The 24,437-nt window shown below is 32.6% G+C and overlaps 1 protein-coding gene across 6 annotated transcripts in view; it reads left to right on the top strand.

The window, feature by feature from the left end:
• The window catches only part of Anks1b (ankyrin repeat and sterile alpha motif domain containing 1B), a 1,098,518-nt gene that overhangs the window by 174,155 nt on the left and 899,926 nt on the right, over positions 1-24,437 (top strand). For all 6 annotated transcript variants that reach the window (XM_076854981.2, XM_076854978.2, XM_076854982.2 and 3 more), the window contains exons 2-4: positions 40-120; positions 7,808-7,964; positions 14,455-14,751. In XM_076854981.2, coding sequence (XP_076711096.2) covers positions 40-120; positions 7,808-7,964; positions 14,455-14,751 — 535 coding nt within the window. The remainder of the gene's footprint in view (positions 1-39; positions 121-7,807; positions 7,965-14,454; positions 14,752-24,437) is intronic.

Below are 24,437 nucleotides of genomic sequence, written 5' to 3'. Positions count from 1 at the left end.
TGCTTAACTGTTAACTCTGCGCTTGTGCTTTATTTGCAGCATCTGGAGAGGCCCCAATGTGAACTGCACTGACAGTTCCGGTTACACTGCTTTACACCATGCAGCCTTAAATGGACATAAGTAAGTGTCACTTATTTGGACTGGAATCCTGGGTATTTAGTTACATGTAATGAAGTTAATTACATCTGATGGTGTCTTTCTGTACTGTCATGAGTCCACTGTTAGGCGAATTTGGAGAGGCACCAGATGACAAGTTAAACTTGGTAGGAATGTTGTTGAGAATGATTGTGTGCACAGTATAAAATGAAAGAAATGCTGAAATAGTTAAATATCATGTAGGGAGAATGGAAGAAGTGACATAACCATATTATTCATTGTAGCTTTGGGGAAAGAAAAGGATAAAACCACTTGATAACACCTTTCTACCTCTTTTTTCCCCCCCTGGAAGCTCCATTTAGTTTATTTAAAAATTTAAAAAAATTAATTCTTCTTTTTAGTTATGCATGACAGTATATATTTGATATATTTATACAAACATGGACCCTCCTGTCTCTTTTGGTATCTATCTGTACTCACCCACCAAATATTCACTAGGAGGGAAATCTTAATAGATTCCTTCTCTTATAAGCTCTTATATTTCTAGTGATTTTTTTCACTTTAAAAATCCTTCATGTTTTCTTAAATGCTTTCTCTTTGTCACCAATGATAATCTTTCTGGTTTTAAACTTCTCAAATCTAAACTTTTTTAAACTTATGGAATTATGTTTCAAATAATGTGATAGTATATTTGGGGAATGAAGGAATGTGTAACTATGAGCACCACGTTATATGCAGTATTTTAGCTAGGTAACCTAATGGTTTAGTCTTCTGAATAATTCAGATTTTCCTTTCATTTCCACTAGAAGAAAAATGTCCCTCTTAATGTATTTATCCCTCCTCCCTATTTTTCCTTTTCACGAATGATCCAAGTTATTTTTCTGAGATCTGGATTATTGTTTTTCTCTTTAGTGTTTTGAATGTGGTAATTACTGCTTTAAAAATGTAGTTAGTTTTTGTTTTCCATCCTAGAACATTTGTTTTATTCTGTGATTTAAGACACAAATAACTTAGTTTTACTTAATTTTAAGCTTAATGGTCATAAAACTCCTCACTGCAAGAAATATACTTTTTTTTGGTCATGATTTATTATCATGAAATTTTATTCTTTACACTTAGTGAGTAAATATAACATTATCAGTGTGTTTAAAGAATCAGCTATTTAATAAAATATTATAAACTTAATGTTTTTTATTTGGATGAGTATTGGAATTCCCAAAATAAATTTCTTTTCATCCACTCCCTTTTAATATTATGTTATCTTATACCATCTGACTTAGAATGTTTGGGAGGCAAGGTATGGAGCTGGGTCTTTTTTTTTTTCAACCTTCTGTAAAATGGAAAATGTGTCTACATATCTAACTCTTTTAAGAGAAAATTATTATTTATTATTCTTTGTACCTGGGTCAACAGGAACAAAGACAAATTAAATTTGCCAAAGGCAGATTACTGATGGCTTCCTTGGCTGGCTATCTTAATTGTGGATTCAGGTAGTACCATATTTCTTAATTCTACTTAGGAAGATCAACTCTATCAAATATAATTAGCAGGGTATCTTGGGCCTGATCACTTGAACTCTACTACTTTTCTTGTTCTTTCTCAGATTGGTATTATAAGCACTTCTCAAAACATTATTTTCCCAAAATGGAATTTCAGTGAAGTGTTTAGGAAACATTATTGATTTGTACATGATAGCCAAATGAAATTCTAGCCATTGAGATATGTTTTTTTTTCCTCATTGCATTTTTTTTCTATTAGTAATGTAGAAAGTGAAGATAATTTAAGGGAACTGAATAGCAATCATTAAGAATATCATAGGGCTGGGGATGTGGCTCAAGCGGTAGCGCACTCGCCTGGCATGCGTGCTGCCTGGGTTCGATCCTCAGCACCACATACAAAACAAAGATGTTGTGTCCACCGAAAACAAAAAAATAAATATTAAAAAAATTCTCTCTCTCAAAAAAAAAAGAGTATGATTAAAAAAAAATAATATCATAAAGAGGGCTGGGGTTGTGGCTCTGCGGTAGAATACTCACCTAGCACGTGTGAGGCCCTGGGTTGGATCATCAGCATCACATAAAAATAAATAAATAAGGGTAATGTGTCCAACTACAACTAAAAAATAAATATTAAAAAAAGAATATCATGAAGAGATTGGAAATTTGACCAGCTATCTTTTAAGATCCTTTTTATTACAGATATTCCTCTGAAGATTTTCTTTACCTTTCTTTTTAATATATAAGATTTTACTTAGCATTATCCTATAGGCATTGGAAAAAGCAGGAAAATTCTAATTTTATCTCCCTCTGTTAGTTGTATGACCTTAACCCATTTTCTTAATATTTCTAGGCCTCAGTTCAATGTATTGAATACATTCACTATATATTCATCATTTTTCCATGCAATTATAACATTTTTTGATATTCTGTATTGTGTATTACTTGTGGCAAAGTTATCTGTTATGATGCTATAATTCTGAAATTTGAATTTTAATGTATAGCATATGTTTCTTGATTTTGCATATTTAAATTATTTGTGGATTTTTACAAGTAGATATAATTTATTCTGCCTGATCCCACTCACCTCCCACATTTTATAGATGGAGAAACAAGGTCATTTTTGGATAAGTGACATAGTAGCCACTTATATAGTAAGGGGAGGAGCTATATTTGTAACCTAAGTGCTGCTTACGAAAGTCAAGGCTTTTACTCATACTTTACATTAGCTGTCCTTTGTGTGTGAATTTTCTGTATCACATAATGTATTTCTGGATTACTTTCCCTTATCATCAAGGGAACATACTTGTTCACGTGGAATGCTAGTTTTAATATTGGCTTAAGTAAAAAAAGATATATGAAGGAGGAAAAAAATGTCATCAGAGACAGAGAAGGATGATATTTCTATTCTTTGCCTTTGCTTTTCTCACTTAGTATTAGTAATTAGTATTTGATTATGTTGTATTCTTTCCAAGTAAACCTTAGCAGACAACATAGAAACACATTAATTTTCATGTTTGTTACTGTTGACCTTTGTATCCCTGAGCTCTACAATGCTTCCATAAACATTATAATTTCTAGGCTAAAGTTCTTGGAATCAGAGCTGGAAGGAATGAATGTTAGAGGCAGTGTGGGTTTTTCTTCTGAATTACTGGTTTTCCTCCTGCCCCCAACATATAATTTAAGGCCTTCCTACTGTAAATTAAACCCAGTTCTTCCTATTTTGTACATTTTATTGAGAGTCCTTGTTTCTCCACACTAGTTAATCCACATATGGAGCAGCAATTTGTACCTGAAATGCATTATTTCATATTGGCTAATTTGTCTTTAAGTAACCAGATCTGGATACAATAGGAAATGTACTCTATTGGTGATTCCTGGGTTATTTATAGTATAGATTAGAAAGTTATTATCATCAAATGTTAGAAAAAGTTATTTTGATAGATAGTATAGAGACATATCAGTTTTTTCTTTAAAATATGGAAGACTCATCGTTTCAAGTATTTCTACTACAAATGAGAATCCCTTAATTATCTTCTGAATAGCAATTGGCTAACCTTCCTCCATATGAAGATGATTTGCATTTGTTTTGAAGTTCCTTGTAGTTTCCCAACAAGTATTTATTTGTGATTTAAATACAGGGAATTTTGCTATTGAGGCAAAGAAATTTGATTATTGAACTTCCCAATTAATTTAATTTTGTTTAGTACTCTTAGAGAACTTCTTGAAAGACATTTCATATTAATCAGAAATGTATTGATAGCTATAAGAAAATAAATGCAAATTAAATATAGAAGTTAAATCAATACTTTTAGAATTTCAGTTTCCCACAGAATTTACATATATTAATTTAAAAAGCTATAAAATATTGAAATTATTTAAATTGTATTATTATTATTTAATTTGATTTTTTTTGCTCCTGGGAAATGGAATTATTTTTCCTGTGGTCCTATCACATTTACATTAGAATGTTAAAACATTTCATGGGTGTATCTGCTGGGGATTGAACCCATGGCTTCATACATGCCAAGCATGAACTCTACCATTGAGCTATTCCCCTAGAGCATTTGCTTTTTTTTCAAATGCTGGATATAAGAAAAATTGCTAGTGTATGTTTAAGATTTTAGGGATTATATTGCAGACATCAATCAGTATAGTATTTCATGCCAAGTAACAAAGTATAATTAACATATTCATTTGTTGATACCTCTGAATAATATATGAAGTTTACCAATAAAAATAAAAAAAACAATAATACTGAATTAGTATTCTAATACTGTATACCCTTCTAATTTATATATTATAGAAAGTACCTGAAATTTAATTTGTTCTTAATGAAACTGGATAAAAAAATTGATTTAATTCATACTACTTATGCATAAGAAAGATGAATGACTATTTATTGATTATATTTATGATTTGGTAAAACTGATAGGCATGTACTTGATCATATATAGTTATATTTCACAATTATATTTTCACACTAGAAATCTGAGCTCAACCAGTTCATTTGTTGATATTACTAAATAAGACATAAAACTCAAATCAAATAAAAATTTAAAAAATTCAAATTTAAAAATAAATCTAATAAAACATTTAATAAAATAAATACATTAAAAAACTTAAAATATAGTATTTAGTTAGGATCTTATTGTTTGCCAAAGGCAGTTTTATAAACATACAGAGTACCCTTTTCTGATATAGATATTAGTGGTAATACTATACAGTATAAGTGATCAGTAACTAAAACAGTTTTTTAAATTGGCAATTTTTACTACATCATATATTCCTGATAAAGAATAATAATTTCACATCACATATATTATTAAAAATATCAATAAAATTTGAGCCAAAGAACAAATGAAATTCTGAATGGTTTGAATCAGAGTAAAAGGAGATAGAGTTGATGATTCCATGTTTTTTTTCTCTTTACCCTTTGAAAGTTGTATTATTCTGTTTTGCATTATTATAGTGAAGTTCTCAAGGCTGGGTAACTTTATAAAGAAAATAGGTTTATTTAGCTTTTAATTCTAGTCCAGAGTCAGGTCTTGCATCTGGTCATGACTGTCTTGTTGGTAGAGACCCAGGGTGGTATGGGGTACCACCACATGGCAAGAGACAGGATGTAGTTGTGTGGGTCTGTGTCTCTCTTCTGGTGTTATTTCATAAAGCCACCAGGATTCAGTCATGGAGATTCTTCTACCCTGATGGTGTTATCTAACCTTAACCACTTTCCAAAGGCTCCATCTCTAACTACCATAGTTATATTAGGTTTCCACCTTAATGCCTCAGCGGGGATTAAATTTTAACAATGAACCCTGTGGGGGCATGCTCAAACTTTATCTAGTAAGTAAAAGTAAAATACAGCAAAAGTAAATACTGTATGGAAGTTTCAAAAATTTTATTTTATTTTCTTAAGACAATAAGAAATTCTGACAGTTGTCTTTAACAATAATTTGGGGAAGTCTGTATTGTGGTAGGATAAATTCTCCCTTTTAGATCCACATATATTTAGTTTGATTAGTTTCCTTGAGTACTGTTTGACCTTTTAAATGCCGAAATATTTCTATTTAAAAAATTACTGGAATTATTCAACATTGCAATAACTTGCTATAGTAATAGCTTTTGATTGTATTTAATTTTACAGTCTTATTTTTCTCATTTAATTATCATAACCCTTTGAGACTGGCAACAAGATATTAACTCTAAATTTTATATTAGCAATAGCTGAAGGAGAGATAGAGGTTATTTTATTTGCTCGCAGTAACCAAGTAGTAGAAAGTTGGGACTTCAAGCCAGATCCTCTGGGTTTTAGCTGCTTTTGATATTCATAAGTTTTGATTGAATCGTCATTACTGCATTATAGGTATTTATTTATCTCAGAATGGGAGACCTTATATAACAACTCTTGTGTGGAAGAGAAATGAGAAGAACCACGTGAATTGGATGGTCTTCAAGTTTCCTTCTGGTTTTCAGATTCTCTTTTTTTAAAGGTGATTTTCTATAAGCATTTTTCACTTCTGAAGGATTTTATTTTTACTTGAGATGAGTACTAATAGTTACATAGTGTTTTACTATTTATCAAGTGACTTGTGTAATTTAATATTCTTACTGGTCTTGAATAGTAGATATTCTACAATATCTTATACAGAAAAGAAAAAGTGAGACTAAATAAGTTTTTCAACATTAGGTAGTTTACATAGCTGGGACTCAAATCTAAGCCTTCTAAGTTTAGAGCCTATAAAATAATACTGGGTTTTAAGAAAGCCATGCTAAGATAAAGTTTATTTCTTAATTCTCAGAAATCTTAATATTAGAAAAATAGACTCCTTGGAACCTTCTAAATATTTCTAGTAACATATCCACTGTTCCTTTATTATGATTTCATACATATAGCATCTAAGTCCAATGTTTAGGCCAGATTATTTGGATAGTGTTTTTACCATTTGCTAGTACTTTGTATTTTATCATGTGAATTTTTTCTTTGGAGCTACCAGAGTTCTAACCTAGCTTTTATTCAAACTTCCTTCAACTTTTCTGATTTGTATCTTGTAGAGTCTGTATGAAAAAATTAAATTTAGTTTTTTTACATTTACTTTCTCCATTGGTGATTTGTTATATCAGAAATAACTTTAGTATATAATGTAATTGTATATTATGTCTATCTGTATTTATATGTGTGTGTGTCTAAGATTTTGCTTAGTGAATTTTTAGAATTTGCTTCTTAAATGCATTCAAACAAAAATACAGTATATGTTTAGGATTACTGCTGTTGAATGTTTTACACAATGGTCAATGTAAGGTATACTAATAATTATCAACCAATTCTTCATGAAATTGAGTATTTATTTCAAGATTTTTAAAGAACCAGGTGGGGATTGAGTACAAAATCCTATAGTTGATTATATTGTGTGTTGAAATTACGGCAGTGGTGGAACTGATCTCTCAAATGAATTTTCCTCTAGAAATCATTTCTTGTGCTTAGAGAAGAAAGGGGAATACTAAAGTGGGAACATCACACATTCAAAGTATGTTGTATACCCTGACTGAAAAGTTATTAATTTTTTTAAACCTGAGCTAGTACTGTATCTAATTTGTTGGGCCTTTTACCTACTTGTCTCTTTTTCTTTTATTTTTGTCTTAAATCACTTATTCCAGTTCTCTGTAGCATGATATATAAGTTCCCTTAATGTATCTCGGTGTTATGGTAACTGTTTTTCTGAGCTAAATCTCAAATATGGGATATCTGGAAAGACCTTTTAAAAATAATGGAAGGAAGTATCATTTTAAAAATTTCACTTAACTCATTTGGTTAATGAGATAGGATATATTATGCCCAAATTCTATTAAGTAGTTTTCTTGGGGCTGGGGACTTAGCTCAGTGATAGAGCACTTATCTAGCATACACAAGGCCCTGGTTTGATCCCCAGCACTGAAAAATACTAAAACCTAGTTTAATTGTGTGCACCACATATGTGGCAGTGGTTGTTTTCTAGGTAAGTAAAATAGCATGTTGAATAGGCAAACTCTTAAACTCAACATTATGTTTTAGCACTTTGCATGGTGCTCAATATACTTTCATTAATATACTTTATTATACTTTCATTAATTATCTAATAATTATTCAATAAACTTTCATTAATTATCTAATAAAATCTGTGTTGTTCAGCAGTATTTTCTTTTGTGCTCTTATTGGTATTTTTGTTCCTTCTTAGGGACATAGTTCTCAAACTACTTCAGTATGAGGCATCAACAAATGTGGCAGACAACAAAGGTTATTTTCCTATTCATCTGGCTGCCTGGAAAGGAGATGTGGAAATTGTGAAGATTCTTATTCATCATGGACCATCACATTCCAGAGTCAATGAACAGGTGCACTTGTCATATGTTTGCTCATGCTGTAATTTACTCTAGAGTTTTGCAAAGGCAGTCATATTGAAAAATTGATATTTTTATCTTTACACAGCCAAAACTTTCCACTGCTGCATTTCCTACAGGAGAAATTTGAAAAATTCTTTGGCATTTGGATGCATAGGCACTAAGTTGGGCATTTATGAATTTATTTTGTTAACAAGAATATCCCACATAAAGGAAGTAGTTGCCTGCCTTATATAATCATCCATTTTATAGCTGTTGAATATTTAAAGATAGATCAGCATTCACATATGTAATGAGAATTAGAGTGTTCCTTAATAAAATCTTAAATGCTGAAACAATGATGATAGCTATCATTTGCATAGTGCTTTACCATTTACATAATATTTTTATAGTTAAGTACACTATTTGAAAATCAAAATGCAAAATTCAGTGTATACAGTTGCTAGTCACATATTAAGTTAGAAATTTTCTGTATACACACACACACACACACACACACACACAAACACACACACACAAACACACACATATGCCTACAGTAAGTTGAGCAGAATACCACAAAGCAGCAGTATGATTCTGACAAGTAAAATCATTATTTGTGAGAGAATACTATCTATACACATAGTGTACATTTTTTAAAAGTAATACCATTCTAAGTATTAAAATAGCTATACCACAGATTTCAGAAAGTGAAATATGGTCTCCTAATACGGTTTGATAACAAACATCTTGAGCTCTGCATGCCCCCTACTGTTCCTGTTTTGTAAAACTATATTTGAAAACCAGCATGTAGTCTAACAATTGAATTACAACCATGACATTAAGCTAAAGGTTGGCAGCTGTCTAACATCAATGCAAGTAGGTTACTCTAGGGCAGGCACATCTAATAAAGTACAATTAACATTTTGTTCAAGTGGATATAGACTTTTCAGACCTTTAACTGAAATTCTTACTAAAAAATAAAAATATAATACTAGCTATAAACAGTAAAGAGAAGAAAAATTATATTTTCTCAACCAAATGCAGTGTTGAAGGACTAGTCAGGAAAAAACTACAGATATGGCTATATTAATCATCATATCATGCCAAAAGGAACTTATGAGAATTCTATTCCTGAGAAAACCATAAGTTAGATCATTTCTGGGATGAGCCATCTGCTGGTTATTCTTAAAATTGTCTGAATGACGCAGAGCAAACTTAAAATAATAAAATGGAAAAACAATCGAAGGTTAAATAAGAGGATGTTAGTTAAAAAAAAAACAAGATGTTTAAAATCACATTAAATTAAAAAGCACATATTATTCATTTACATTTGAAGGTTGAAAATTTAAACAACATTTGGTAACTATTGGTATGTTTTAACGAGAAACACTTGTTTGGGGCAGGTAATATTGAATAGATCAATTCAATCATAACATATTTCTTTTTAAGGAGATTAGAATTCAAAGTTATTTTTTTAAACTTCTATTCCTATATGTTAACTTCTATTCCTATATGTTGTAGACACTGTTGGCAATAAATTCAAATTTTTTGAGTTTTTTTTTTTTGTGTGTGTGTGTATGTAATGTGTGTGTCTATAATGCTGATATAGTTCTCCCACTCCATGCTGTTTCTCCTTAAAGTTTCTGGTGTGGAATTTTATTTTTATAAGTAACTTGATTTTAGCTTTATTCCTTTTTTCCCCTTCTGAATGGTATAGTAATGTTCTAGCTAATTATAAACCTTTTTGAATTTAAGCAACAGAAGGAAGGAATGAGAATGCCAATCAACATTTATTGAAACATAAGCCAAGCATGGTTCTAAGCACTTTATCTGCAAAGTGTAATTTAATTAATTCTCACAAGAATCTTTTGGAGTGATATTATCATCCCCATTTTATAGATGAGCAATCAGGCTTAGTAAAGATAAATAACTTGTTTAAGACCTCCTATTATTGAGTGACCAAAACTGAGACTTGAACTCTGGACAGAGTCTAGAACTCCAGGGCCTTCCACAATAGCACATTGATGTTGTCATCCTAAATCCTTTTAGTTATAGAGTGTTTACTATATGCCAAGCATTGTGCAAAGTACTTCATCCATATTACCCTCCTGATGAGGTAAGAATTAATTATCATTCCTACTCTATATATGGAGATAGAGTCTTAAAGAGATGGAGTAACTTACCCATAGTATCTTAGATGCTAAGAAATGAAGTCAGTATTTTCATTTTATTTTCTTGTACCAGGGATTGAACCCAGGGTTGCTTAACCACTGAGCCACATCCCCAGACCTTCTTACGTTTTTATTTTGAGACAGGGTCTCCTTAAGTTGTTTAGGGCCTTGCTAAGATGCTGAGACTAGCTTGAATTTACAATCCTTCTGCCCCAACCTACATAGTCCATGGGATTATGAACATGGACTACCACACCTGCCTACAGTCAGTATTTTTTTAAATTTTTTTTTGTAGTTTTAGATGGACACAATGCCTTTATTTTATTTGTTTATTTTTATGTGGTGCTGAGGATTGAACCCAGTGCCTTGTGCATGCTAGGCAAGCGCTCTGCCACTGAGCTACAGTCAGTATTTTAACACAGCTTTTCTGATTCAAAGTCCAAACTCTTAACCAGTAACGTATTATGATACTGAAATTACTAATAATAGGGGTTCATTCTGATTTCTGGGATTTATCTTTGGTTTCTAATCCAGTAGATTCCTTTACCATAGGGGATACATTCTTAGACCCTAGTGATTGCTTGAAACCATAATACCAAACCGTTTTTTTTTTCTCTAGCATGCCCTACAGCATTGCCACATAGTACCAGAATTCATCTGTCCTTTCATATTTTATATCTGGGTGTCTCCTTTGCAACACTTACTAAGTAAATAGGGTTTCTTGAACACAAGCTTTGTGTTACCATGACAGTTAATCTGATGACAGAGATGTCTGCTAGGTGAGGCCAGGTAGCAGATAGAATATAGATACAATGTACAAAGGGATGATTCACTTCTTGGGAGGGATGGGGTGGAATGGCTCAAGATTTTACCACAATACTCAGAAAAGTGTGCAATTATAAACTTATGAATTGTTTATTTCTGCAATTTTCTATGTAAAGTTTTCAAATGCTGGTTGACTGCAAGTAACTGAAATTGCAGATGACAATCATGGATGGGGTGGGAGACCACTGTACAGCTTCCTTTAAAAATGGTTTTATCTCACATTTTAATATTTATAGTTTACAAAGTATTCCTTATGTTATATCTTTTGGTTAATAAACCACACAGCAAATTTCATAGAGAAGGTAATATTTTTATTGTACAAATAAGATAGTTAGGTTTGGATAGATCAAGTGATTTATTGTTGCTAATGAGTGACATATTAGCATTTCAATGTAGGTCCTGTTCACCCTTCTGTTCTGCATTAGAATTACTGGTTAATTTAGAGGAACATAATTTTGAATAAAGTGGGCTCTTCCCTGATTGTATCACATCCTTCCTATCTTTTGTCAATTGATTTCTAATATCATTGCTTTCTTCTTATGTTATACATGTTCTGTGTACATTCCTCTTAATACTCCTTTCACCTTTGCTTTTCCTTTTGTATTCCTTTATTTTGACATTGGGGCAAAAGCTAGAGGATTCTTATTTCAAAAGTACATTACTTTTGGCATTTATTGAAACCTGAACTCAAATTGTGTTAGATTTTGGGGATGAGTAAGCAAGATCTTTTGGTAAATAGTTTTTTTTTTTTTTCAGCCAGTTTGATTCTGCTACTCATTGTCTGAAAGTGTCCTAATTTTTCAGTGAACATCCAATTCATTATAAAAAAATTCAAAACCTGTTAAGAATATTCTCTGTAGATATACTAGCAATTATTAATCAGTGCTTAATCACAGCTTATTTATTTCAAATTAGATGGGTTTTAAAAGACCACTAGTGAGTGTAGACACAAGTATTATACAATCATGCCTTTGTAAAGATACCATAGTTGTGGTCACCACTTATGTAGCAATCCAAGTATGTGTTGATCATGGATAAAAATCTATGAACATTTTCTCCTGAATAAGTCTTAAATGACTGAATAATTTCTCTTGAGATTTGAACAGTGTTAATTGGTGTTATTAGAAAAATTTTCAATTTTGCTCTTCTGTTTTCCTAGGCTAAGGCCTCTGGAAAAGTAGAAATCTTTCAGAATTCTTACTTCATAATAGGTCTTTCTGGAGCTGGAGTTGTCATTCAGTGGTAGAGTACTTGCCTAGCACATGCGAGGCACTGGGTTTGATTCTCAGCACTATATAAAAAAGTAAATAAAATAAAGGTATTTTGTTCATCCACAACTAAAAAAATTTATCTTTCTCTGTTCTCAAAGAGGTAATGTAATTGGTAAAATGAGATTCAACCTCTTTCAGACCAAGGGGAAATTGGATTGGTCAGGAGGCATATATCTGTTTTATATTTTTATGTTATAAAGTAATTAGCTTTATTTTCTTATCAGATTTACAAAACTTAGCTAGATTAAAACAAATCAAGGAGTTTAAACTTTTATGTTGTTGGTCTCTGTGAGGAAGTATATTATTATAATAACACATTCAAACCAACGTAAGAATGATTCTCCACAAATGCTAGAAGAAAGATCTTCAGCCGGATTCCCATCTATCAGATCTTAGCTTTTCATTCACTATCTCTAGGGAGCTGTTTTTTTCCCTGGTGGATTTAACTTTCAAATGCCCTCTTTAGATACTAGAAACAGAGTAGTAAGAAGCCTTTCTTAGTATTTCTGCCCCCTCCACGTACCACTCTTCTTAAGTTTTCAAATCTTCCCTCTAAACTCTCAATTTACTTTCTGTATTCTTCTATTATCCAGAACAAGCCTGAGTAACTTTCTGGAACAATAAGTTGTGTTTAATTTGAACCTTCACTGTTCTTTCATTTTGATAGTAACATCTGTCTAAACAGGCACTGCCTACTAAGTTGGTATTTTTTGAGACAAAATCTGTAGAAATTTTGCTTTCAGATCACTAAATTCTAGCACCACTTCTTCTATGACATCATAGCAACATATAAACCAGCAGTATGGAATAGTGGAAAGAACATGGGTTTTGGATTTTGACAGATGGAAGTACCCAAAGATCTTGATTCTGTCTTTGACTTGTAATGTAAACTTTTTGAATTTTAGTTTCCTCATTCATGCAATAGAGTTATTAATACCAGTCTTGTAAGATTGCTGTAAGAGTTAAGTGAGACAATATACATAAAGTTTCTAGACACTTAGCAAATAGGAGTGGTGATAGTTGTTAATGAGGAAGGTGGTGTGTGTGATGGTTAAAAGCTCTATTAGGTCTGGGTTACTTGATTCAAGCCTCTTTCCATCACTAAATGGATGTATAAACAATGTCCCATTATTCAATGACTCAGTACCTTATTTTCTTCATTTTTAACATGAGAATAACGGTAATAGCAGTGTCTATTTCATAATAAGTATTAAGTGACTAAACATGAAATGCAACTGTTTCTGGTACCTGATGTTAGCTATAATGATGGCTCAGATGAAGGCAGCTGCTCTTTCTGTCAATGGTCATTTAGGATCATTCATTTTTGTGATTACAGTTTCTTGTTCATATTTCTCCTGAATGACCAACCCTTCCACCTTTGGACATACCCAGACCCCTTCTACTATGTTATCTGTCCAAATGGTCTGAAGGGTTGATCTGCCTTGCATCTGGGTTTAGTGTTTTTATCTTATCTTGCTAAATTTCTAGGAAAATCTCATTGATAGCAACAGAAACATTTATAAGCTGCACAGTAGTACTGTGATACTCCTGATAACTTGACTGGGCGTGGGTCTAGATCTGCCTCTTTTCTGTAATTATGTTTCAGAAAGATAATATATTTTAGGGCCAGAGTGTCTTCATTCCTTTTTCATAAGAGGCAGTGATTTGTAATGTGGAAAATAAAATGAAACTTATTTTGGGAAACATTTCTATAAATCTTTCATAATCAAGAATTTACCATCTTAACTGTGTTTTGGAAAACCAGTCTATTACACATGTGTTATAATTGTTATATTAATCTCTTTTAACAAATGTCAAGGATGTGTGATGCATGATGTAGAGAACAATGGCTATCTGGGCCCAGCAGGGCCAAGCTACTGACCAACATGACTAAATCATTTATCATTCTTGGAAATTACAAGATGTGATGCAGGGAAAGGTTTGATATTTTTGTATTAAAGTGATAGAAAACATTTTTATGTAATAAATTATGCATACTTTTGTTAAATATAAAATTCAGTTAGATTTACTTAGTAAAATAGGTTAATCTAGGGCTGAGGATGTAGCTTAGTGGTATAGTGCTTGCCTAGCATGCACATCAGTAAATCAATCAATCAGTAAGACTAGTCTTAAATATACATTTTCAAAATATCTTAGGTTTTAAATTGTGTGTTTAGATCTTAATAACTAATTGGATTTTTGGAAATGTGTCTTTTGTATCTTTGCTCCAACCAGAACAATGAAAATGAAACTGCCCTACACTGTGCAGCTCAGTATGGACACTCAGAAGTAGTTGCTGTCCTCCTAGAAGAGCTCACTGACCCTACGATTAGGAACAGCAAGCTTGAAACACCACTGGACCTGGCAGCACTCTATGGACGACTTAGAGTAGTCAAAATGATCATCAGTGCACACCCTAATTTAATGAGCTGCAACACTCGAAAGCACACACCGCTTCATCTTGCTGCTCGCAACGGTCACAAAGCAGTTGTACAGGTGCTGTTGGAGGCAGGAATGGATGTGAGCTGTCAAGTGAGTCTTCTTTTGGCTGTGCTTTAAAGGTGATGCTGCACCACATGCTTTTGGGAAATATGACGATATAAAGCATAGTCTCTAACTTCATGCTAATTGGAGAGCTGTAAATGTGAAAATTTATTACTGAATAGCAGTTGTGTGTAGTATAAATAGTAATTGTTTCCTTTATTTACTGTATAGCATATTAAAAATTCAGTCAAAGTGCATTTAATGAAAAAAATTGTACTTTTAACATTTTTGAGTACACCCTTTTGTTTAGCATGTTGACATATTTAGAATTGAATTGAATTGAATTGCGTTCTTACAGCTATCCTGTGACATTGGAGATCTATTAATTTCCAGTTAAGAGATTAGGAATCAGAGTCAAAAATTTTAGACACTTGCCTGAGGACACATAGCTGAAAAACGATTTTTTTCTTTTGTTTTTGGTACTAGTGATTGAACCCAGGAGTGCTTTACCATGAGACAAGACCCTAGCCTTTTTAAAATTTTTATTTTGAAGCAGAGTCTTACTAAGTTGCTTAGGGCCTTGCTAAGTTGTTGAGGTTGGCTTTGAACTCACAATCCTCCTGCAGCCTTCTGAGCTGCTGGGATTATAGGCAACCACCACTATACCTGGTTAAAACCAGAATTTGAATTTAGACTTGCTGATTAAAGCTCATCCTTCTTTCAAATATAATTTACCATTTATACATAAAAAACAAAGGCAGGATTACTAAGCCTATGGAGAGCCGGAAAAGAAAAGAATTGAAGAAATGTGATTTGGGTTGAGCTTTGAAGGAAAAATAATGTTTAGATAGGTTTTCTGTCTTCACTAGGAAAGGGCAGCCTAATTTTATTATCTATCTTATGTTAGCCCCAGTGTCAAGGTTAGTCAGTTATTCTTTCTTTCTCTGTCTTTTCCTTCCCACTTTCCTTCTTTCTTTCTAACATTTTTTTGCTTTTATGATAGCTTCTTGGCTTCCAAGTTTGTGGAAACATTCTAAGTTTCCAAAGACCATTTTGGTTCCTGTCAGTTGGCCTTCTCCTCTGTATATTACAAGTTATTGCTGCATTATGCACTATTCCAAATGTAATGTTTTAACACATTAACAATATTTAGCTCATAATTCTGGGCTTGGCAATTTAGTTAACCTCAACTATGTATCTCTGGATTCTCTTATGTATATTGGCTGGATTTTCTTATGTGTGCTGGATCCTTTGTGAGTCGGGTAAGTACCTCTATTCAGAGATTGTCTGGGTGAAATTACCTTACATCTATTAAGATCCCTTAGGTCAACTTGGCCTCATTTACATGACAGTCATGTAGTTCTGAGAGAGAGAGAACACCATTGTACAAGGTTTCTTGAGGCCTAGACTTGGACCAAGCATACCATCACTTCTGCCACATTTGAGTGGCAAAAGCAAGTCTTAAAGGCCATTCCAATTCAAGAAGTATAAAAATAGACTTTACCTTTAAATTAGAAGAGGGTGTGAATTGTAAAAAGGATATGAATTCCTACAAGGAATACATGTGGCTAGTTTTGTAAATACTCCACATACTCAGGTGAAATTAATGCTGTGTTGTGGGTTTAGTTTTCCAAGGAACTTTTTAGCAGTTGAATCCTGTGTCTCCAGAGTTTTCTTTATTGAATTTCTGAAAATATTAGGCCTTCAATGTAAAGTTTAAGGCTGCCATCCTAGGTCAGTTTTCTTTGGAGAATTGTCTACATTATTTAGTTATTTGATATTTGTGATATCTTTTCACTATTTGTTAATTTATTCAACTTTGGCAGCCTTGCAAGTAAGCACAACAATTTCCCTAGCCCTCATATTAAGGAAACAAAAAAAATCTTTCTTCAAAGCAGTATTGAAATTAGATACACGATTTCTTTTGTAGGTGACTCACAAAGGTACTTTCTTAATGGTTGTTCAGTAATAAAAGCAAATGTTTATTGTCTAAGTATTATATTTCTCTAGTCTGGATTTACTGCTTTCATAATACTTTTGGGATATTTCTAAACTTGGATGCACAGATAGCTTTATAACCAAAGATTTTCATTATGACTGAGTCAGTAAGCCTTCAATGTCTATGGCCAAGATCTTTTCATGTTTTGAACTAGATGACATGATCAGAAGGAAATAGTTTAAATTTGATTTTATAAATGTATATGGCTCATCTTTTTTATGTAAAACATTATGTTTTGTGTTTTAGAGAATTAAAGTTAAAAAAAATTCTGTGCCAAATTTAGTGGGGGAGACAAAAAATTTGCAACAATTACCCCCATATACAACATTTAATAAATACCAAAACAGAGAGCTATGGAGATATAGGAAGAAAATACAGACTTTAAGAAGAAGAACATGGGAAGACATTGATGGAAGTGATATTTTAAGAGGACCTTGAAACTCTAATAGTTGAATTTAGGTGTAATTTAACTTTCATATATGTATTATTTTGCTAAAGAGTGTGATAAAATATTGAATTTGAATGCTTTTAGATGAAGCATATAATTTCCAAGGTCCCAAACTCTTTCTACTCTTTTATATCTGTATATTATTTCTTTAGATTTTTTTACTTGTTTCCTGACAGCATTTGAGTTTGTTACCCATACATCAGAGGAAAGGGACATAATATATTCTGATCACTGTGGTTTCCTGCTCAGAAGCATCAGTACCTTGGTAGGAAGGGCAACCTTTTATGCTGCTAAAATAGATTTTATTTACTTTCACTTTGCAAAGAATTCTAGGAAGAATTGATAATGTATTTTAAATACATCTCAATGAGGTGAATTTCTCATCAGCTATAGTTAGATTTGGTTATGTTTTGTGTTTGTTATTGTTCCTTTGTTCATAGGAAGTGTTTTTAGGATAGGACCCAATGCCTTTTTTTGAGTGAATATTTAATTTTATTACTCAAATTAACTGTTGACAAATTTTCCCTATCAGATTGTGCAGAAATTTTTTAATATCTTATAGTTGTTATTCTCACTGGTTAAGAGGGAGTAATACCAGCTAGTAATCTCAAACTGTTTTAATATTCATTAAATTGTTCTAGTTAACCAGTGGATATTAGCAATATCAAAAGTAATCCCACTTGGTAAATTATAATAATATACTTTAATTCTTCAATTATGTTCAGATTATTATGACTGAATTCTAAAAATTTTTGGATGACTTTAAAAGATCTCATCTTTTCCTTATAATAACATATTTTTAAGTGTGGCATTTGTGTTTATATTTTCTCTTGAATTTTTGTTTTCTACATCATTTCCCAAATTGTTACATGTATTTGAACTAGTAGACAAAATAATTTAATTCCTATTTAGGTGAATTTCATAAAGATTGTATATCCCTTATCTAAAATACTTTGGACCAGAGGTATTTCAGATTTTGGACCTTTTTTTTCACTTTGTAAGAATTGAATTTTCATAATGAGATACTATTGAGTTATTATCTAAGCCTGAGATTCATTTATGTTTCATATACACCTTATACATATGGCTTGAAGGTAGTTTTATATATTTTAAGGGCATCTGCATTTTTTAAAATAATTAGCACATATTAATTATACAAAATAATGGGCTTCTTTGTAACATTTTCATACATGCATGTAACATATTTTGATGGTATCTACCTATACCTGCATTTTGATTGTGACTTGTGACATGAGGTCAGATGTGGAATTTTCTGCTTGTGGCATCATGTCAGCCCTTGAAAAGTTCCAGATTTGGAGCATTTCATATTTTGGTTTTTCAGATTAGTGATACTCAACCTGTATTATATTATTATATTTACTTATGAACCCTATAATCTTAAAAGATTTCTTAATAAAGAAAATTAGATAAAGAAAATGTGGTATATATACTCAATGGATTTTTTTTCAGCAATAAAGAAAAGTGAAATTATGTCATTTGCTGGTAAATGGTTGGGACTGGAGAATATCATGCTAAGTGAAATAAGCCAGACACAGAAAAGTCAAGAGTTGAATGTTTTCTCTCATATGAAGAAGCTGGAGAGAAAAGAGGATTTTTTTTTTTTAAAAAAATGGAGATCTAATGAAAAGAGAAAATAGTTGAGTACAAGGAGAGGATTAGGGGGAGGGAGGAGATATGGAAAAGGAGAGAAACTATGGAATTAAATTGACCAAGTTATACTATGTACATGTATGAATATATCATAATAAATTTCACATATATGTATAACTATAATGCACTCATTAAAAACAAATCAATGGAAGGAAGACCAAGTAGAGGAGAAGAAGGGGATCAAGAAGAAGGAGGAGAAAAGGGAAGGGGGAAAGTATGGGGATTGAAATGGAGTAAATTATGTTACATGTATTTATGAATATGTCAAGATGAACCCCTCAATTATGTATAACTATAATGCACTAATAAAGATCACTTAAAACTAAAATCAGTAGGCTTGAATTGACAATTTTCTTTTAAAGTTAGCAATTATTTCAATGGATTTTGAAGTCAGTATTCGCTGTAGCATACAGAACAAGTCACTCAGTAATGCCAGTTTTTTCAAATGTTCCTACTTATAATGTGAGTGCTCACATTTTTCCCCAAGTAATTTTCCAAATTATTTAATTCATTTTTTTCACTAAAACCTAAAATACAAACAAATTCTATTGAAATTATCATGATTGTACAACCTATCAGTTAAAAATTTTTCCAGAGTCTAGCTAACTCAGAAGCACTTAAGATAAAACGGGTCTGATTTTTAACTGGGTCTGCTCCTATTAACTCATTGCCTTTAAGATCCTTTAAAGATAACCATGTTAACAATGAATTAACCTCACAGTTTGTGCTGACCAATTTCTATGTAACACCATTTTGGAAAGCTAAAAATTTAACTCAGATTGCTGAAATTTAGTTAGATATGATTTTCCATAAAACAACATATTTAGAAAGGCTTGTTTTTATGTCAAATTCCTTTTCTCTATTATCTTGTGAAGCCATCCCAACTCCTTAACTTTATTAAAAGTCTTGTTTTTTTTCAAGGTGATAGTAACTGTCATATTGTTAGATCCAATATGATTTTTTTTACTTGATTTTTTTTATCAGCATTGACAAAATGCTCTTCCTTGAGCCACTTTTTTCTTTTGATCTCTGAGAAAGCACATATGTTTCTCACTTAACACTTCACTGGTGTCTTTATTTCGATCTTACTTTAGGTAGAGCCTGAGAACTTGAATGTCTCCCCTTCAGCCTTACAGCTAGATAAATCCTTCAGGCCTCACAAACCTTTTATTGATTTTATTTCCTCAAAAATTAAGCTTTTCTGTTTTCTGTCCTCTTTATAAAGTCATACCTTCCCTCCTGAACCTTTCTTCCATTCTTTCCCAATAAACATTTACTTTGAAAAACTGAAATTCCCTGTAGTAGTGTATGGCTATATTGCTGGATAATAAACAAGATATCTCTGTGGCATACAATAATAGACAATGGCATTTGTTTATCATTAAAAGGCTGGAGGTTAGGGGAATCTCTCCTTGATACTGTAAATTAGTTCCATGTGTCTATTTTCTTCCTCATGGGAATAGCAGGGGTATGGCCTAAGCAGAAGAGAGCAAGCCCAACCAAACAAGCATATTTTGGGTCTCTGCTTATATCCTGTTGCTTACTGTCATTTGCTAAAGCAAGTCACAAAGCCAAACTCTAAATCAAAGGGTAGGGAAATAAACTTCACTTATGTATATGGAATAAATTCATACAGCAAAGGGCATATGAAAGGAGGCACTAATAGTATACTCTATCATGTTCCCATACTATGATTAACTGCTGTCAACCTTCTTATCTCTAAGCACGAGAGTGTTCCAGACATCTATTTTTCTCTGTCTATGCTTATTTCCTATTTGACCTTATCCAGTCTCTTATGACATCTTTATCTGACAACTACCAAGTTCATTTCTTCATCCTGGACCTCACTCTGAACTCATTAGTGTATATAACTGTCTTCTGTACATATCTATTGGGTGACTAATAGGCATCTGAAACTCAAATTACCAGAACTTAACATTTAGCTTTTATACACTTTTCTTTCTATATTTGCCTGTTTTCTACACTTAACTTTTTTGACAAATTACAGTGCCATTATTCTAGTAGTTTAGCTCCAAAATTTTAGGGTTTCTTTCATGTTACATTCATTTTCTCAGGACATCCTATTGGTTCTCTGTGTAAATTGTATCCAGAATTTCATTAATTTACATTAGCCACACTAGTCTTACAATAGCCCAAGTCCTGATCATTTCTTGCTTCTTAACTTGTTTCACTGCTTTTCCCTTTGCCTCTATATTCTTTGCTCAGGATGCCATAAGAAAATACCATAGAATAAGTGTCTTAAACAACAGAAATTTATTTTATGAAGGCTGGAAAATGCAAGATTGACATTCTGGCTAATTCAGTTCTTGGTAAGTGGTCCCTCCTTGGCTTGTTAGACATCTTCCTTCTGGACCAAGAAGGTCATTTCATACTGCTGAAGGGAATTATTCATCAATAAGACATACTTTCTGTTCTTTAAAAGAATAGAAAGGCACCAAATAAATAACCTAACATTACATATCAAAGCCCTATAAAAAGAACAAATTAACACTAAAAGTTGTAGAAGACAGGAAATTATTAAAATCAGAGCTGAAATCAATGGATTGAAACAACAAAAACAAAAATTTTCAAAATAGACATTTTATCTTTGAAAAAATAGATAAAATTGGTAAACCCTTAGTCAAGGTAATAAAGAAAAAGAGAGAAAACTCAAATCACTGAAATTCATGATGAAAAAGGAAATATCTCCATGGACTTTATTAAAATTCAGACAATAATCAGAAACTGTTTTGAAAATCTATACTCCAATGAAATTGCGAATGACATTAACAAATTAAACATATGACTACCCAAATTGAAACAGGGAGACATAGAAAATTTAATCAATTTCAAGCAATGAAATTGAAGATGCCATCAAAAACCTACCAACGGGCTGGAGTTGCGCTCACCTAGCATGTGCAAGGCCTTGGATTCGATCCTCAGCACCAATAAAAATGAATAAAAGCATTGTGTCCAACTACAACTAAAGAATAAATATTAAAAAACAAAAACAAAAACAAAACAAAACCTACCAACAAAGAAAAGCCCAGGACCAGATGAATTCTCAGCCAAGTTCTATCAGTTCTCCAAAGAAGAACTTATGCCAATACGCCTTAAATTATTCCATGAAATAGAAAAGGAGAGAACCCTTCCAAACCCATTCCATGAAGCTGGTATCACCCTGATACCAAAATCAGACAAAGACATATCAAGGAAAGAAAACAGACCAATATCCCTCATGAACATGCATGCAAAAATTCTTTCACCACTTTTATTCAACATATTCCTGGAAACTCTATCCAGAGCAGTTAGGCAAAATAAAGAAATTAAAGGGATACAAATAGAAAAAGAAGAGCTCAACTATCTCTTTTGTGGATTATATGATTCTATATTTAGAAGACCCCCAAAACTCCATCAAAAACTTCTTGAACCTATAAACGAATTTAGCAAAGTAGCATGGTTTAAAATTAACACCCATAAATTAATTGCATTCCTATATACCAATGATGAATCAGCTGAAAGAGAAATCAGGAAAACTATTCCATTCACACTAGCCTAAAAAAAATGCTTGGGAATCAATTTAACAAATGAGATGAAAGACCTCTACAAGGAAAACTATAGAACACTAAGAAAGAAATTGAAAAAAAAACCTTAGAAAATGGAAAGATCTCCTATGTTCTTAGATAGGCAAAATTAATATTGTCAAATGGCCATACTACCAAAAGCACTATACATATTTAATGCAGTTCCTATTAAAATTCCAATGACATTCTTCATAAAATAGAAGAAGCAATCCTGAAATTCAATTGGAAAAATAAGAGGCCAGAATATCCAAATCAATCCTTAGTGAGAAAAATAATGCAGGAGGCATCCCAATACCACACCTTAAATTATACTCAGACCTATGTTACCCAAAACAGCATAGTATTGGCACAAAAATAGAATTGAGGACCAATGGAATACAATAGAAGACACAGAGACATACCCACACAAATACAGCTATCTCTTGTTAGACAAAGGTGCCATAAACATATATTGGAGAAGAGAGAGCCTCTTCAACAACTGGTGCTGGGAAAACTGGGAATCCATATGTAGTAGATTGAAATTAAACCCCTATTTCCCACCCTGCACAAAATTCAAAATGGATCAAGGACTTTAGCATTAGGCCAGAGACCCTGTGCTTATTGGAAGAAAAAGTAAGCCCAACTCTCTGTTATATGGGCTTAGGAAAAGACTTCCTCAATAAGACTCCTAAAGCCTAAGAGGTAAAATCAAGAATCAATAAATGGGGTAGCATCAAACTAAAAACCTTCTTTTCAGCAAAGGAAACTGTCAAGAACATAAGCAGAGAGCCTGGAGAATGGAAGAAAATCTTTACCACCTGCAACTCAGATAGAGAGTATTAATCTCCAGGACATAAAAAGAACTCAAAAAAATTAACACCATTAGTGTATGAGTGTACCTTTTTCCCCACATCCTCAAAGCAGTATGGAGATTCTTTGGAAAGCTGGAAATGGAACCACCATTTGACTCAGCTATTCTTCTTCTCGGACTATACCCAAAGGACCTACAGGGGCACAGCCACATCAGTGTTTATAGCAGCACAATTCATAATATCTAGACTGTGGAGCCAACGTAGATGCTCTTCAATGGATGAATGGATAAAAAAAATATGGCATTTATACACAATGGAATATTAATCAGCACTAAAAAATAAGATCATGGCTTTTGCATGGAAATGGATGGCATTAGAGCAGGATATGCTAAGTGAAGTTAGCTGATCCCAAAAAAACAAATGCCTAATGTCTTCTCTGATATAAGGGGGGTGACTCAAAATGGGGTAGGGAGGAAGAGCATGGGAAGATTACCTCTAGATAGGGAAGAGAGGTGGGAGGGAAAGGGAGGGGAAAGGAAATTGCATGGATGGTGGGAGGAGACCCTTATTGTTATACAAAATACATGTATGAAGATGTGAGGAAAATAAATAGCGTTACCTTAGGTTTAGGTAGAGAGAAGTGATGGGAGGGGAGGGGTGGGGATGGGGGATAGGAAAGATAGTAGAATGAAACAGAATTATTATTACTATGTGTGTATATGTGACTGCATGACCAATGTGATTCTGCAACTTGTACACTCAGAGAAATGAGAAATTATATCCCATCTGATTCAAATGTATGATGTATCAAAGTCATTGTACTGTCACATATAACTAATTAAGACAAATAAAAAAAATTAACACCAAAAACCCAAAAAACTCAGTCAATAAATGGGCAAAGGAACTGAACAGGCACTTCACAGAAGAAGAAATAAGAGTGTAAAAAATATATGAAAAAAATGTTCAACATCTCTAGCATTTAGAGAAATGTTAGATTCCATCTCACTCCAATGAGAATGCAATTATTAAGAATACAAGTAACAATAAATGTTGGCAAGGATTTGGGGAAAAAGGTTCATTCATACATTGCTGGTGGGACTGCAAATTAGTGCAACCACTCTGAAGCAGTATGGATATTCCTCAGAAAACTTGGAATGGAATCATCATTTGACCCAGTTATCCCATTCCTCAGCTTATGCCCAAAGGACTTAAAATAACCATGCTATCGTTTTGTAGGCACA

The sequence above is a fragment of the Callospermophilus lateralis genome, chromosome 4 (assembly GCF_048772815.1).
Source record: "Callospermophilus lateralis isolate mCalLat2 chromosome 4, mCalLat2.hap1, whole genome shotgun sequence".
Taxonomy (NCBI): domain Eukaryota; kingdom Metazoa; phylum Chordata; class Mammalia; order Rodentia; family Sciuridae; genus Callospermophilus; species Callospermophilus lateralis.
Note: the sequence above shows the minus strand (reverse complement) of the source record. Positions and strands in the feature narration are given on the sequence as shown.